Raw genomic sequence first — 13,204 nt, 5'->3', positions numbered from 1 at the left:
TCCAATACTATGCCCCCCCCCCTCCACACACACACACACACACACACACACACACACACACACACACATACACACACTCCCTGTCCGCCAGTCTGTTAAAGAGCCCATAAATAACTCAGTCCCATCCAGAAGCACAAAAGACAACGGGCCGGTTTCATTTCAGCGCTCCCTGGCCTGGTGCTGCTGTATGGAGTCAGTTGGAGCGCCCTGAAAAACATCATTAAAAGCCAATGGGCTCTTTTTGATGGGCACTCAGACCCCACTCTCCCCTCTCCGCCCCCCCCATTGTTGTGTGTTAATTGTGTTAACCAACACAGTGTTTGGCGACAACACGCTCCCCGTAGGCCCCGAACAGGTGGTCATTAACGGGGGTGAAGCTCGTTTGGGGACCAAAAGCTCGTTAAATGGGAGTGAAGTCTGCGTGTGTGTGTGTGTGTGTGTGTGTGAAGTTGATGCAACATAAAAAAAAGGCAGCTACACAAATAAACATGCACGAACACAGATGTCTGTGCACAAAAACAAAGGCAAAACCACAAGCTTGTACACAAAACTGTGCATACATTCAAACAAACATGGATCATTTCACCGCTGCACATGCAATGCATACATACTGGCACTCACTCACACACACACACACACACACACACACACACGGTTGAATGCTATGCCTGTACAAAAGCCAAGTGGCGGAGCGGAGAGCTGGTGAGGGGCCAGAGAGGGAGGGCTGTCTGCAGATTCATAACTTAGAGGCCTTGTGCAAGTCCACACAGCCCAGGGAGAGAAACAAGAGGCCAATCTGGCAACGAGAGACAGCACACATTCACTGGGCTGACACACACACACACACACACACACACACACACACAGCCGCACACATGCTTAACGGATGCAGGTACACATAAACACTCACATGCATGCGGACACACTTGCAGAAATGGACACTCAGAGGCAGACATAAATATGGGCAGACAAGCTTGCATGCTCTCTCTCACACACACACACACACACACACACACACACACGCATGCACACACAGTGATCCGTCTCATAAATCAGCAGGCTCTCCGAGAGGGCCGGAAACCCAAGGACAGCTCAGACACGTGGAGCAGACACAGCCAAGACCTCCTGGTCCCACGCCACCCTCTCACTCCCTCCGTCTGCGTGTGTGTGTGTGTGTGTGTGTGTTTCAGGTTGTTTGAGAGAGAAGGAAAATGAGTATGTGAGACAGATACTTTATATAAAAGGCAACAGAATGTGTGTGTGTGTGTGTGTGTGTGTGTGTGTCTGTCGGTGTGTGTTGATGCTCTGATTACCTGAAGCTTTGATTTCCAAAGCAGCTCGTCTTCAGAAAGTGACAGAGCTCAGAGAGAGAAAGAGAGAAATGCCGGGAGCTGAAGTCGACACTGTTCATTTAGCAGAAACATGAAAACATGTCGTACATTATGTTCAATATCTAATGTTTCTAACCAGATCTGCTTTGTGAGAAGAGCTCAAGACAGCGAGTCATGTTCACATCAGGCTCCATTCATTTTTCAAGGGCTTCAAGCACAAACACAGAGCCACGAAAACAGAAAACCAACCAAAACAAGAGTGACCACAGCTCCAGCTATGACACTGACAGTGAATTGCCTTAGAAATAAAGAGCAGGCGAAATAATGTAAAGGCTATTTCAGAGAGTTTTATTGCCATGTCAGAAAAAAAGGATTATTTGTGTGCCACTTTCAGAAACTCCTGACTGAATTAAAAGTGCAAATTAGACTGTAAAGTGCATTTCGGAGCAAAAAATAATAATGATAATATTTTTGCCAATCTATCTATCTATCTATCTAAATATGGGCTGGCAAATATGAAGTTTTGAAGCAGCTTTGGTGTGAAACATCAGGCCATCAGTGAAATCCTCACTCTTCCTAATGACCTGCAGGCCCGGCAGCTCTGGACAAACAAGAGCTTATGTACACATGTTTTAATTTGTGTGTCGTGAATTTGTCTTTGATATGCTACATTTCCTATGTGTGGCATGTTGTCAGAGGAAATTTCTCTCTAATTTGCATACAGAATCATTACAAATAAGCTTTTTTTTTTCCTGGTTTGCATACGGAATCATTAAAATGAACAAGTATTTGCATAAGAGTGTAATGTTTTGTGTGCATGTATGTTTAAGATGTGTGCATTTTGGATTTGTGCCTGTGTGTGTGTGTGTATGTGTGTGTGTGTGTGTGTGTGTGTGTGTGTGTTTGCGCATATATGTGTGTGAGCGTTTGCATGTGTGTAAGTGTGTGTGCGAGTGTATAAAGGCATAACCGTATGTTTGTTAGTATTTTTCCACGAGGGGTTTGCATCTGTATTCAGGTCTCTCTTTCTCCCTCTCTCTTATCCACACACACACACACAAACACACACACACACGCACACACCGACACACACACACACACACGCACACACCGACACACACATACACACACAGAGGCCTACAGAGGGAGAAATGGTGGGAGACGAGGGAGGGAGAGGAGCAGCGAAGCGTGAATTATGGATTTTGAAGGATTTCCCATTGCTGCAGGAGTGTGGATATACTGTGTGTGTGTGTGTGTGTGTGGGGGGGGGGGGGGGGGGGGGGGGGGCAGAGAGAGAGAGAGAGAAAATGGGCAAGCTAGTCTGATAAAGTCAGAGAAAAAAGAGAATGAGAGAGGGAGTGGAGAGAAAGTTAAAGTTTATACAGGTTGAAATAAAGAAAAACTGAGAAAAAAACGATTTTGCTTCAGGAAAACAGAACAAAGACAGAAAGAAAAAAGAAAAAGAAAGAAAGAAAGACAAAGTGAGAATAAGAAGGGAGTATGAGTGCAGGGGCAAGAAGTGAGAACAGGGAGGTGAGGGCAGGCGCGCCTGACTGCTTCCACATCTCTTTTTCCACAACTTTGACCCCCCTCCCTCTCTCTCTCTCTCTCTCTCTGCTGCCTCTCTGTGTCTCTCGCCCCGGGTCGATGTGTGAAACGAGCTACAGTCAGGTGGTGAATACCTAACCACGTGTGGCAGCGGATCAAAACATTTATCTGGTGAAAAAGCTTTAACACAGACAGTAAAAGCTCAGATAGCTGATAACGTCTGTGCAAGTACACACACACAGACACACACACACACACACACACAATATAAAAATCACACCTTCACATGCACAAGCATGTGCACGCACATCTTTACTGTTATTGGGTACAGATAAGATTTAACGCCGTATGCTAAATGCCAATCTAAACACATTCCACTCTTTTCTGCTGTTCACATCTGCTCCTTCCCCACCCCCCAACACACACACACACACACACACACACAAACACACATGAACTGAAATATGCACACACACACACACACACACACACACACACTCCTCTCCTTACAGTCACGCTCAAGGCCTGGCAATACATCAGGGTGTCACTGCTGCTCGGTCCCAGCAGGTTATCCACTAACACTGGCACTGCACACACACACACACACACAGACACACAGTCACAGACACACACACACACACGCACACACACACAGCAGCCCATGAGGATTCTTTATGTCCTTAACAGCTGGCTCCAGGGTTACTGCATACTTTAGCAACGGTCACTGCTAAAGAGCGCAGCCCGTGTCTTTTAGCAGGTAGCTGTGGATTCTCTCTGTTTGCTTGCAGCTTTTTGAGAAACTGAAATTAAACTTTCATGTCTTTCGTGTTTACTGAAGATACATATTTTGTGTGTTAGTGTGTGTGAGAGAGAGAGAGAGGGAGAGAGAGAGAGTCCCTCTTTCCAGGCCCAAACCCTTGAGTCCTGCGCCTGCCAGCGTGACAGATGACTGAATGAAACAAAATCAGAAGTGGATGAAACATAACTCTTCTCCCAGACAAACATGTTAAACCAACTTCCTCAACCCCGTCACGTAGGCCCGTCCCATATGAACGCACAGCGCACTGAAAAGGCCTCAGATCGATTCCATATTTGCATCAAAACAGCAGCAACAACTACAAAAACAACAACAACAAACCCCTCATCAGGTTCAGCATCAGCTCCTTCTAAGTGCATTTACCGAGCAACTCTGAACAAACTGGAATATAGACAGAGTCTCTGGAGCGACAGAGCACGACCGCTCCGCCTAGCAAATACAAAAACCAGCGAGGACTCCATATTCACATAACACTTCATTTGAGCTCTATTGATGCAGTTTGTTAGCGACGATTATACATCAGGAATTTCCCATTTTGGGATCAATAAAGTACATCTGTCTATTTATCTATCTACATTTATCTGAGCCTAAAGACGAGCCTGAGGGTGTGAAAGAACATAGCTGGTGCGGCCTGTATGCCTCTCGTCTTCTATTCTTGCCCTTGTGTAGCTTCATTTATACCGTCATGTTTTTATAAAGGGAACATGTTGCCGTTGTATATAGTAACCTTGACTTGAGGTGGATTGTATTATGGATGTTGCTTGTATGGGCTGTATGCCTCCTTTCTCTTATACTATTCCTCTTGTGTAGTTTTCATATATTGAACGCTTTCCAACACGTGAAATTGTTTTATTTATTTATTTTATGAAATTGCTTGTGTTGCCGTCTTGACCAGGGCTCCCTGGAGGAGAAAATCTTGCTTTTTTATGTGCTTTTTTTTTTTTTTTTAAAAAGGAAATAAAGACGATAAATTCCTATGTAGCAGTTTAAATTATGTATGTAAATAATATATGTAGTTTTGGTTTATATGTATGCATTTTTTTTTCCAGCAGTGGTTTCATTGTTGGAATGCAGCTTGATTTTTGCCGTATTGTGAGCCTTTGCCTGGCGAGAGGGTTGGCAGGCAGGAAATTGTTACATTGAGAGCTTGTAAAAACATATTCCTACATCCCCCAGTGAAGTGGCACGGCATATATGTCACCATCAGCAGGTGTTGCGTCATTTCTGCCAATAGCACTTCACTAATGGCAGCGCACGCGCGCACACACATACACACACGCACACACACAATGTTTGTTCTGTTAACAGAGCTGAACGGACAACGTGTGTCACCCTTTCCCACAACTGCTCCAGTGTCACTAAGTACACAAACACACACACACACACACACACACACACACAGAGTCACACAACAAATTGTCTGTGGCTGGATGCTTGTTATCCCATTCAACAAACACTTAAGGGAAGATGTGAGTAACTCCCTGAGTTTGTGACAGCGTGGCCCGCGGAGCCTTGCTTACCTTTACACACAGATGCGTGACAAACTGTGGCAGAACATGGAGGTAATGCACAGTAATGACCCTGACCGTGGCTCACCGATGGAAAACAAAAAACACTGCAAACCCCAAAAACACTCCTACACATGGAACAACTCCCACACACTTTAACTTGGTGTTCTCTGCTAATGCCGCTACCCTTTTCATCATTTCCTCTCACTGCTGCTAACTGCAAAAATCAATACTGTCATCATTATGTTATTATGTTACATGTAATTCTGTCATGAGTGACACAAGGACACCTAGATTTTTGGAACAATCAGCATGAGGAGCTAGCCATGCAGAAGTTAAATAAATTACATCTTAAAATGTATCTCTGTACAGTTACTTTTATTAATTTTATTGACTAACTTTTACATCATGGGCTTTATTTCCCCATATTATTCACTGTGGCTCTGTGTTGCTGTTTTATTGTTGTTGTCTCCTTTTGTGAGCATGTTCCCTGTTTTAATGGCCATTTAAGGACGTTGTAAAGTCTTATTTTGAAAAGTACTATTCAAATACAGCCTATGCACAATATGCATTTAAATTTAAATTCCTCCTGAAAAATACACTACGTTTTTTGAGGGTGAAATACCATTCTTAAATCTCATGCATTACAAGCATCTTCAGTATAATCATGCCTAGTGTCACTGAGAGTCGTAACCCAAACAATGTTGGATGAAAACAACTTTGACAACCATGACGTCTCACTAAAACGTCTGACTGACTTGTGTATTAATGCATTTTTTCTTGGTCTTCTGAGCATGTTGACCAGCAGTATGTGGAGAGGGAAAAAATGTTTTCTGTATGTTAAAGCCATATTGTACATGAGTCTTGTTCGAATTTTGTGTAACTGCAGTAATTCAAATTTTTGTGAATATCCCAATCCCGATTTTAAATTGTTTACATTATTAGCAGAAGAAACATAATTTAGTATAAAGGTTATTATTGGATTTAGTGTGCTCAATCATATTATCTTGCATTGATTAATATGTGTATATGTGTGTATGTGTATATGCATGTGTATCTTATCTGTGTTGGATGAGACACTGCCTGTTGTTTGGCAGCTAGAAAAACCTGACAGAGGGAAGAGGAGAGTTTGCAAATGGAAGAGCGCTGCAGGTTAGCAATTAATTGTTGTTTGTTCCAGCTCTCTTGTTAAGTTTACACTACCTGTGTCTGATTGTTGCTCTCTTGTTTCAAACAAAGAGCCTCGGCAGTGCTATTCCTTCCGGCAGTGTTATGCAGATTAATGAAAATTACTAATTAGTTACAGTTACTGGTTACTTCTCTCAAAAGTAACTGAATTACTTTTCTAATTACTGCATGTAAGCAATTAATTATTTACTTGGGAAAGTAACTTTGTATTACTTTTAAATGTCTGCTTCAATTTTGTGAATGCACACATAACTGTATTATTTTAGTGCTGCTGTGGCAAACTGTAGGACAAGACAACCGCCACATTTTATCTGTTATTGTTCCCGTTATCACTATGATGAAAAGGAAGTAGTGGAACAATAAAACATAATACATATACATATTTTTTGGTTTGTTTTAGTCTGGTTTTAGTTGACAAAACTACAGGATTTTTGTAGACTAAAGCTACAGTGGACTTACTCAATGAAAACTTTAGACATGTCTAATGCAACATTCTCACATTTCTTTGAAATTTTCAATAAACTCTGATATACAGGTTACCCTACAACCACTTCAGAGATTCTGTTGTACCCACTGTGTGTTAATCATTATTCATACGTTTTTGTTGCTGGTTTTGTTTTCTCCCATTAAAAAAGAAATAAGGACTCAATTATACTGCGCACACTGCTTTTCCTTTCAGACCACTCCGCTCTGCTGATCTCAGGTCAGCTGGTTTGACCCTCAATCGACCCGCTGGCTTGTCCCACCTCTTGACACCGAGGCCACAGTAAACACAGCTGGCTGAAGCCATGACAATCAGTGGGATTATTTTTGATATGAAAAACTGTCCAAACTTGATGGACCTAAGAAGAAGAAGAGAGGATTTGGTGAGTATCAGCCCATGTTTTGCCCTCAGGTGACAACAGAACAGGAAACTGGGGGGATTGGCTGCATTTGTCCACTATCCTCTGCAGTTTTCCATTGGTGTTACTTAATTTGAAAAAGTAAGTAGTTACATTTCTGGTTACCACCAAAAGTAGCAGTATTACAGTAACGTGCTTTAATGATACATTACTTCCAACACTGCTTACCAGTGATAGCAGCAGCAGATCCTGTGTGGACCTGGGAGACCTCCTGGTACTGCTCTGCTGGCAGGAAGAGCCTGAGGGGTTTCCTCAGAGCCTCTTTTCCCACTGAGAGAGGGGATGGGAGGGCTCATGCTCTTCTGACTCCATATCTTCCCAGCAAGTGCAGTTGGAGAGATGAGAAAAAGCGGGTGCTGGTCTGACCCGAGGTCAGTGAGACTCAGTCCACAGCAAAATTCACCAAGAACAGGCCCGGCCACTGTCGAAGAGCGAGCTCTGAGCTGCTGCACCACTTCAGCTGCAAAAAGAGGCAGAGGATGGACAAAAAGCAAGCTGGACCTCAGGCAGGAAACGCAGATCTGCAACCCTGCTGGTGCAGCAGAACGGACTGATGCCCTCACATGTAGATATTCTTTGCAATCTGCATATTTCTCTTTCAGGACAAAACAATGCATTTCATAGTTGAGTCAGGCGTAATTAAATCAGGAGAGATGCAGCCTGAGATTCATTCAAATTTTATTTGACCCGAAAAGACCACTGAGGAGGCATCTTCATTTACAAGGGCGTCGAGATGTAAAAACAGATTAAAACAATGTGTGACATCCTGCTAGTAAAAAGACAGAGTAATAAACATGCAATGAACAACAAATAAAACAGAATAAAGAAATACAATGAAATACAAAACAGAACAAAGTAAAACGAATAAATAAAAAGGTAAAACAGACAATATTCCAGTGACGTTAAATATAGTTATAATCAAATAAAACAAGATCTGAACTGATGCAAATAGTAACCTTTTTTATTTTTTAGAAAATTTGAATTGATACACGGCCCACACCATCATGTGGACCTTGTAATTATAACAACAACAAAATAACAACAAAAAAGGCAAAGCATTACCTTGTACATCTCACTTCCGCTGTTTATGCATTAATTATGTATGTAACAATTTATCTATTGATTGGGTTATGCTCAGCCAAAAAGAAGCTGGGATGTCGACTAAAACCTTCATTAAGATAATCGGGAAATGAGCACAAGGATTCACTCGTTAACAAAATAAACCCATGACATGAAAACATTACTGGGAGGGATAGGTACAGCCACAGCCCCACATGTTACAGAACAACGGCAACGTATTCCTCCTCGTCTCCTGAGTCCTTGAAGGGAACGGAGTTTGAGTCTTTTGTGTGTGGTAGGTAGAGCAATCAGTGGAGCGGGCAGAGAGCAACAGCAGGCTTGAACCAAGCTGCCATGACTCGGGGCCAAGTTAAACCTTACCGAGTGGAGTCATCGACTAGACTAGAGCCTCCGCCTTTCACACTGCATGAGTCCCCTGCTCGACTGAGGCTTTCCAGAGAAGCCTGAGTGGTTTGTGTGTGTGCGCGTGTGCCTCTGCGTGTGTGTGTGTGTGTAGTCGGGAATAGTAATCATAGCCCCTTAGATACACTTCAAACTCAGCCAAACGTGACATCTCTAAACCGCAGAGAAGAGCGTGTGCAAGTGTGTGTGTGTGTGTGTGTGTGTGTGTGTGTGTGCGTGCATGTAGATATGATGGGGGATCTGGAGAGGAGTGTGAGTGGATTTCAGCGTCTCTCTCTCTGTAGTGGTCTGTCAGCGTCCCTGGGAGAAACAGACTGTTCTCACAGCTGGGGAAAACATTGGACAGGTGTGTGTGTGTATGTATATGCGTATGTGTGTATGTGTGTGTGTGTGTTTCACATGTGCTCTCCTCCTTTCTTTCTGCTTTGTTTACTTCTCTCCATGGACCAACACATCATCCAAATAGTTGGAGCCACATGACTGTGCTGGTTGGACACTGACTGTGATAGAAACCTTGTGTGCAGCAGATCCTTATCTCAATCAATCGGGTGATAAAAGTCCAGCGGTGATATGACAGCCGAGCACAAAGCTGCACTACGCCTCATCCTGGTTGGGAGGGACGAGAGGTGTTGTGGAGAAATGTGCTGACAGCTCTTTGTTGGTCCAGAGGAGTAAAGGTGAGTGATATGATGTGGAATGAGCGGAGGGCAGGAAAGAACAGCGTTCTTTTCCCATGCCTCCCTCTGCAGGGGGATCTGAGTGCAGGACCGGCGGCACACCAGCAACTCTGGAGCTGCCAGTGAGTCACGCTGCATTCACACGCTATCAGGTATGTGGGAGAAATGAATTTATTGCTTGGGAATCTAGCACGAACGCATTACACGATCTGATGATGCAGTCAGTCCCACAAAGTCGGGGGGAAAATTCTGCAACCACAGTTTCAGGGTTACGATGCACTGACGACCTTTGACCTTCTCAATATCAGATTTGTGACAGTCAACAGTAAGAAGCACGTCTACACATTTATCATGTGTGTACTGAGGCACACTGAAACCTAAATGAAATTCCCTTTATCTCTGTCAAAGATATTTAAAAATACCAAATTTGACCTATTAAGATGCATTTTTAAAATATATTTTTAGAATTATATATGTTTTTTAGATTTTTTGTCATTTTCCTTGACTCTTTCTTGCTTATATGCTGTAGAATTGTCTCTTTTTTCTTTTGTTATTTCTAAAATATATATAAATATTTCAACATTTATTTAAATTTGTTTGACAATGAAGAAATAATAATTAAAAAATTTTGTGTGTGGGTGAACTTGAGAAGCTACGTGTTTTATTTCTTGTCTTCCCGGTTTGATTTTTATCACATTTGCACGTGAATGCCATGATGTTCAGCATGCCACCAGCATGTGAACGCTCAGCTAGAGTCTTGCTCAAAGGCGCTTCGGCTTCAGCGGGGCGACAGCTTGCTGACACGGGGGCTTGAGGCTGGGAGGATCTACTGGAGGAGGGTCTCCTTCCTCACTGTGCAACTCTACTGTCCACACACAGTTAAAAAAACAAACACAGCAAAGTGCTCAGTGGAACACCCCATGGTGAACAAGTGCACACATAAACACACACACACACACACACACACACACACACACCCCATAATTCTTGGTGTAAAATCACACATTCACTTTAATGTGTCTTGAAAGTATAAAAACATCAGCATGTGTCCCCAGTGTCATTTCTTTCACCAACCTCCCCTCTCCTGCTCTGCTCCCTCTATCCCTCCATCTCTGACAGTGGTGACTCAGAGCAGTGGTGAGTCACTGCATCCCTCAAGGCTCACCACACACACAGACACACACACACAGACACACAGACACACACGCACGCACACACAGTTACGCGTGTGCTGTATATGCGCACTCACACAGAAAGCACCGAGAGATAAATACATGGCCGTCAGGAAGGCCTGTGAATGCCTACAGCACTCAATATGTCAACAAGAGAACAGCAGATCACACACACACACACACACACACACACACACACACACACACACACACGCGCACTCACAAAACCTTTAACACCCTTCTTTCCTCTTACTGGAAGCAGGTTCCCCATTTCAGCCAGAGAAATATTTTTGTTTTCCTTCCCTCTTTCCCCTTGCCCTAGTCTCTCTGGGGTGCTGTGTATGTGTGTGTTTGTGTGTATATGTGTATGTGTGTGAGTGTGTGTGCACAAGCATGCGCATGTGAGTGCATGTTTGTAGTTAATTAAAGTTGGGAGGAGAGCTGTGGTGGAGAGAAAGAGTGAGCTGCCAAAGGCTGTTGCATAAAGCAAACAGGCAGACACAGTCACACTCACTCACTCTCTCTACACACGCACACACACACACACACACACACACACACACACACAAAATGCAAGCCTCTTCCTGGTTTTAACCTGTTCTAAGTACCAGACAGGTGTGATTTACTACATGAGGATTGTTCAGATAATGTCAGTCATCATTAAGTACTTTCCTGATTGTTTCAAGTTTACACTCTCATTATAATTTTTGTGGCTAATTGCAGCCCTTTGGCTTCTAGGGGAAACTAAAACACAATCAAGGTTTGAGCCCAGGTCTGTCCTGAACCTTGCTCCTATTCTTTGTGCTTGGACTTAACCTCTTCTCCTCTCTATTATCTCTTACAAAGTGTCAAATCTGATGAAACAAGAGCTAACTTCCGACCTTTCATTTAAACCATTTCAACATTTTATGGCAGAGCTGGCAGGCATATGTGGCAAACCCAAATCCTCCTGAGTAACCCAGTAAATTCAATCAACCACAAATGAGTCTGAGTCCTGTGACCAGCATAGAAAATAGTCAGGCCGATGCAGCGGCTGTTGTGTTTGAACGAGTTTTTAGTCTGCTTTTCAGAAATTCATTTTCCCAGCTTTGACATTTTTCTCCCCATGGAAGATTTATTCTGAAATGCTGACAATCCTGCTTCATGTTTTTAATAATTTAAACTGTGAAGGCCGCAATCAACCAAAGCTCCCTTGAGAATCTGTTGGTTTGACCACAAACCTCAAACATGCAGGGTAATAATTACATGTAAACCATTTTAACAAAATATACCACATCAAACAGCCCATACATCACTGAGACACTCAACACCCTTAACCTCAAAGTAAAGCTTGCAAAGGCGCTAACGGGGTATGAATCCAACGTTAACTGAATATAATTCTGCTTCTGTCAACTCCACTAACTGCAGTTTTCCATATTTTTACTTAAAGCCTCACAAGGTAGAGCAAATTTCAAGAAATTAAGAGCGTCTGAAACTTAATTCAAAAGACACAATATTTAAAAATGCAAAATAAGGCTGCTTTTTTCTAAATAACACAAAAGCTGACACACAGTTCTCAGTCTACATGAGAGATTCCTTTTCTCAAATGTTTCCTTCTCTCTAGTCTCACTTTCTTATTTCCATCTTGTCCTACAGGCTTTCATTTGTTTGAAATGGGTGCTTTGTGCGCTTGGAATACACGTCTGTCTCGCCCGGGAAAAGTGTGATTCTGTATTCAAGCGCTGTGAAGAGTGAGATATGGTGTGGGTGTGCGCGCACAACTCTTCATTCAGAGTGAAAAAGGAGTGAGAGAGAGCGAGAGAGAGCAAGCGAGAGGGAGAGCGAGGGAGAGAGAGAGCGAGAGGGAGAGAGACAGAGCAAGAGACAGAGGGGGAGAGAGAGAGAGAGAGAGAGAGAGCGAGAGAGAGAGAGAGAGAGAGAGAAGGGGGCTTTAACATGCAAATCCCTCCTTTCCCTTTATCTACCTCCTCTCATATCGTCCATGGCAACACGGATATGGGCCATAATGAGGAGGACACACAGGTTAACAGCACTGAGCTGTCTCTAATGGGCATAGTTGACATGTTCTTCCCACATGTAGGCACACACACACACACACACACACACACACACACACATCCACACACACTCTCAAATACAGACACATTGACAGACACACCCGTATATAATTTCTTATCACAAAGAGATCAAGCAGATGTGAGTGCGTGTGTGTGTGTGTGTGTGTGTGTGTGTAAGTAGGTGTGTGTAACAGTTCGCTTAACGTCATAAACAAATGGTGCGCAGGCCAGAGGATTCAGTTGCTGGCCCAGATAAGCCTTGTTGAACTGCTGGCAGCCAGTAGCTTTACCTGCCCCCTCCCACGTTTTTTTTTTTTTTTGACACTGCCTTGGAAGCCAGGCTGATTTCCATTTATGAGCATATTAGGGCCATTACCTTAACATGTGTCAAAGTGCTGCATTACTTCGGAGGCGGAGGGTCACGTTTGACTGCGTTCTGCACACACACATATGCATGCACATGTGCACGTACACCTACATGAACCAAATTGGTTTGACAGTAAAACTGAGAGTGAATGAGAA

The 13,204-nt window shown here is 43.3% G+C and overlaps 1 protein-coding gene across 9 annotated transcripts in view; it reads right to left on the bottom strand.

Annotated features, from left to right (window-relative positions):
* LOC115364623 (E3 SUMO-protein ligase CBX4) overlaps positions 1 to 13,204 on the bottom strand; it is a 72,200-nt gene that overhangs the window by 19,503 nt on the left and 39,493 nt on the right. For 7 of the 9 annotated variants that reach the window (XM_030059134.1, XM_030059128.1, XM_030059158.1 and 4 more), the window contains one exon: positions 7,463 to 7,754. The exons of the other annotated variants lie outside the window; for them this stretch is intronic. In XM_030059134.1, coding sequence (XP_029914994.1) covers positions 7,463 to 7,590 — 128 coding nt within the window. In that variant the 5' untranslated portion in view covers positions 7,591 to 7,754. The remainder of the gene's footprint in view (positions 1 to 7,462; positions 7,755 to 13,204) is intronic. 9 annotated transcript variants of the gene reach the window in all.

Source organism: Myripristis murdjan, chromosome 1, assembly GCF_902150065.1.
Source record: "Myripristis murdjan chromosome 1, fMyrMur1.1, whole genome shotgun sequence".
NCBI classification, from domain to species: Eukaryota; Metazoa; Chordata; class Actinopteri; order Holocentriformes; family Holocentridae; genus Myripristis; species Myripristis murdjan.
Note: the sequence above shows the minus strand (reverse complement) of the source record. Positions and strands in the feature narration are given on the sequence as shown.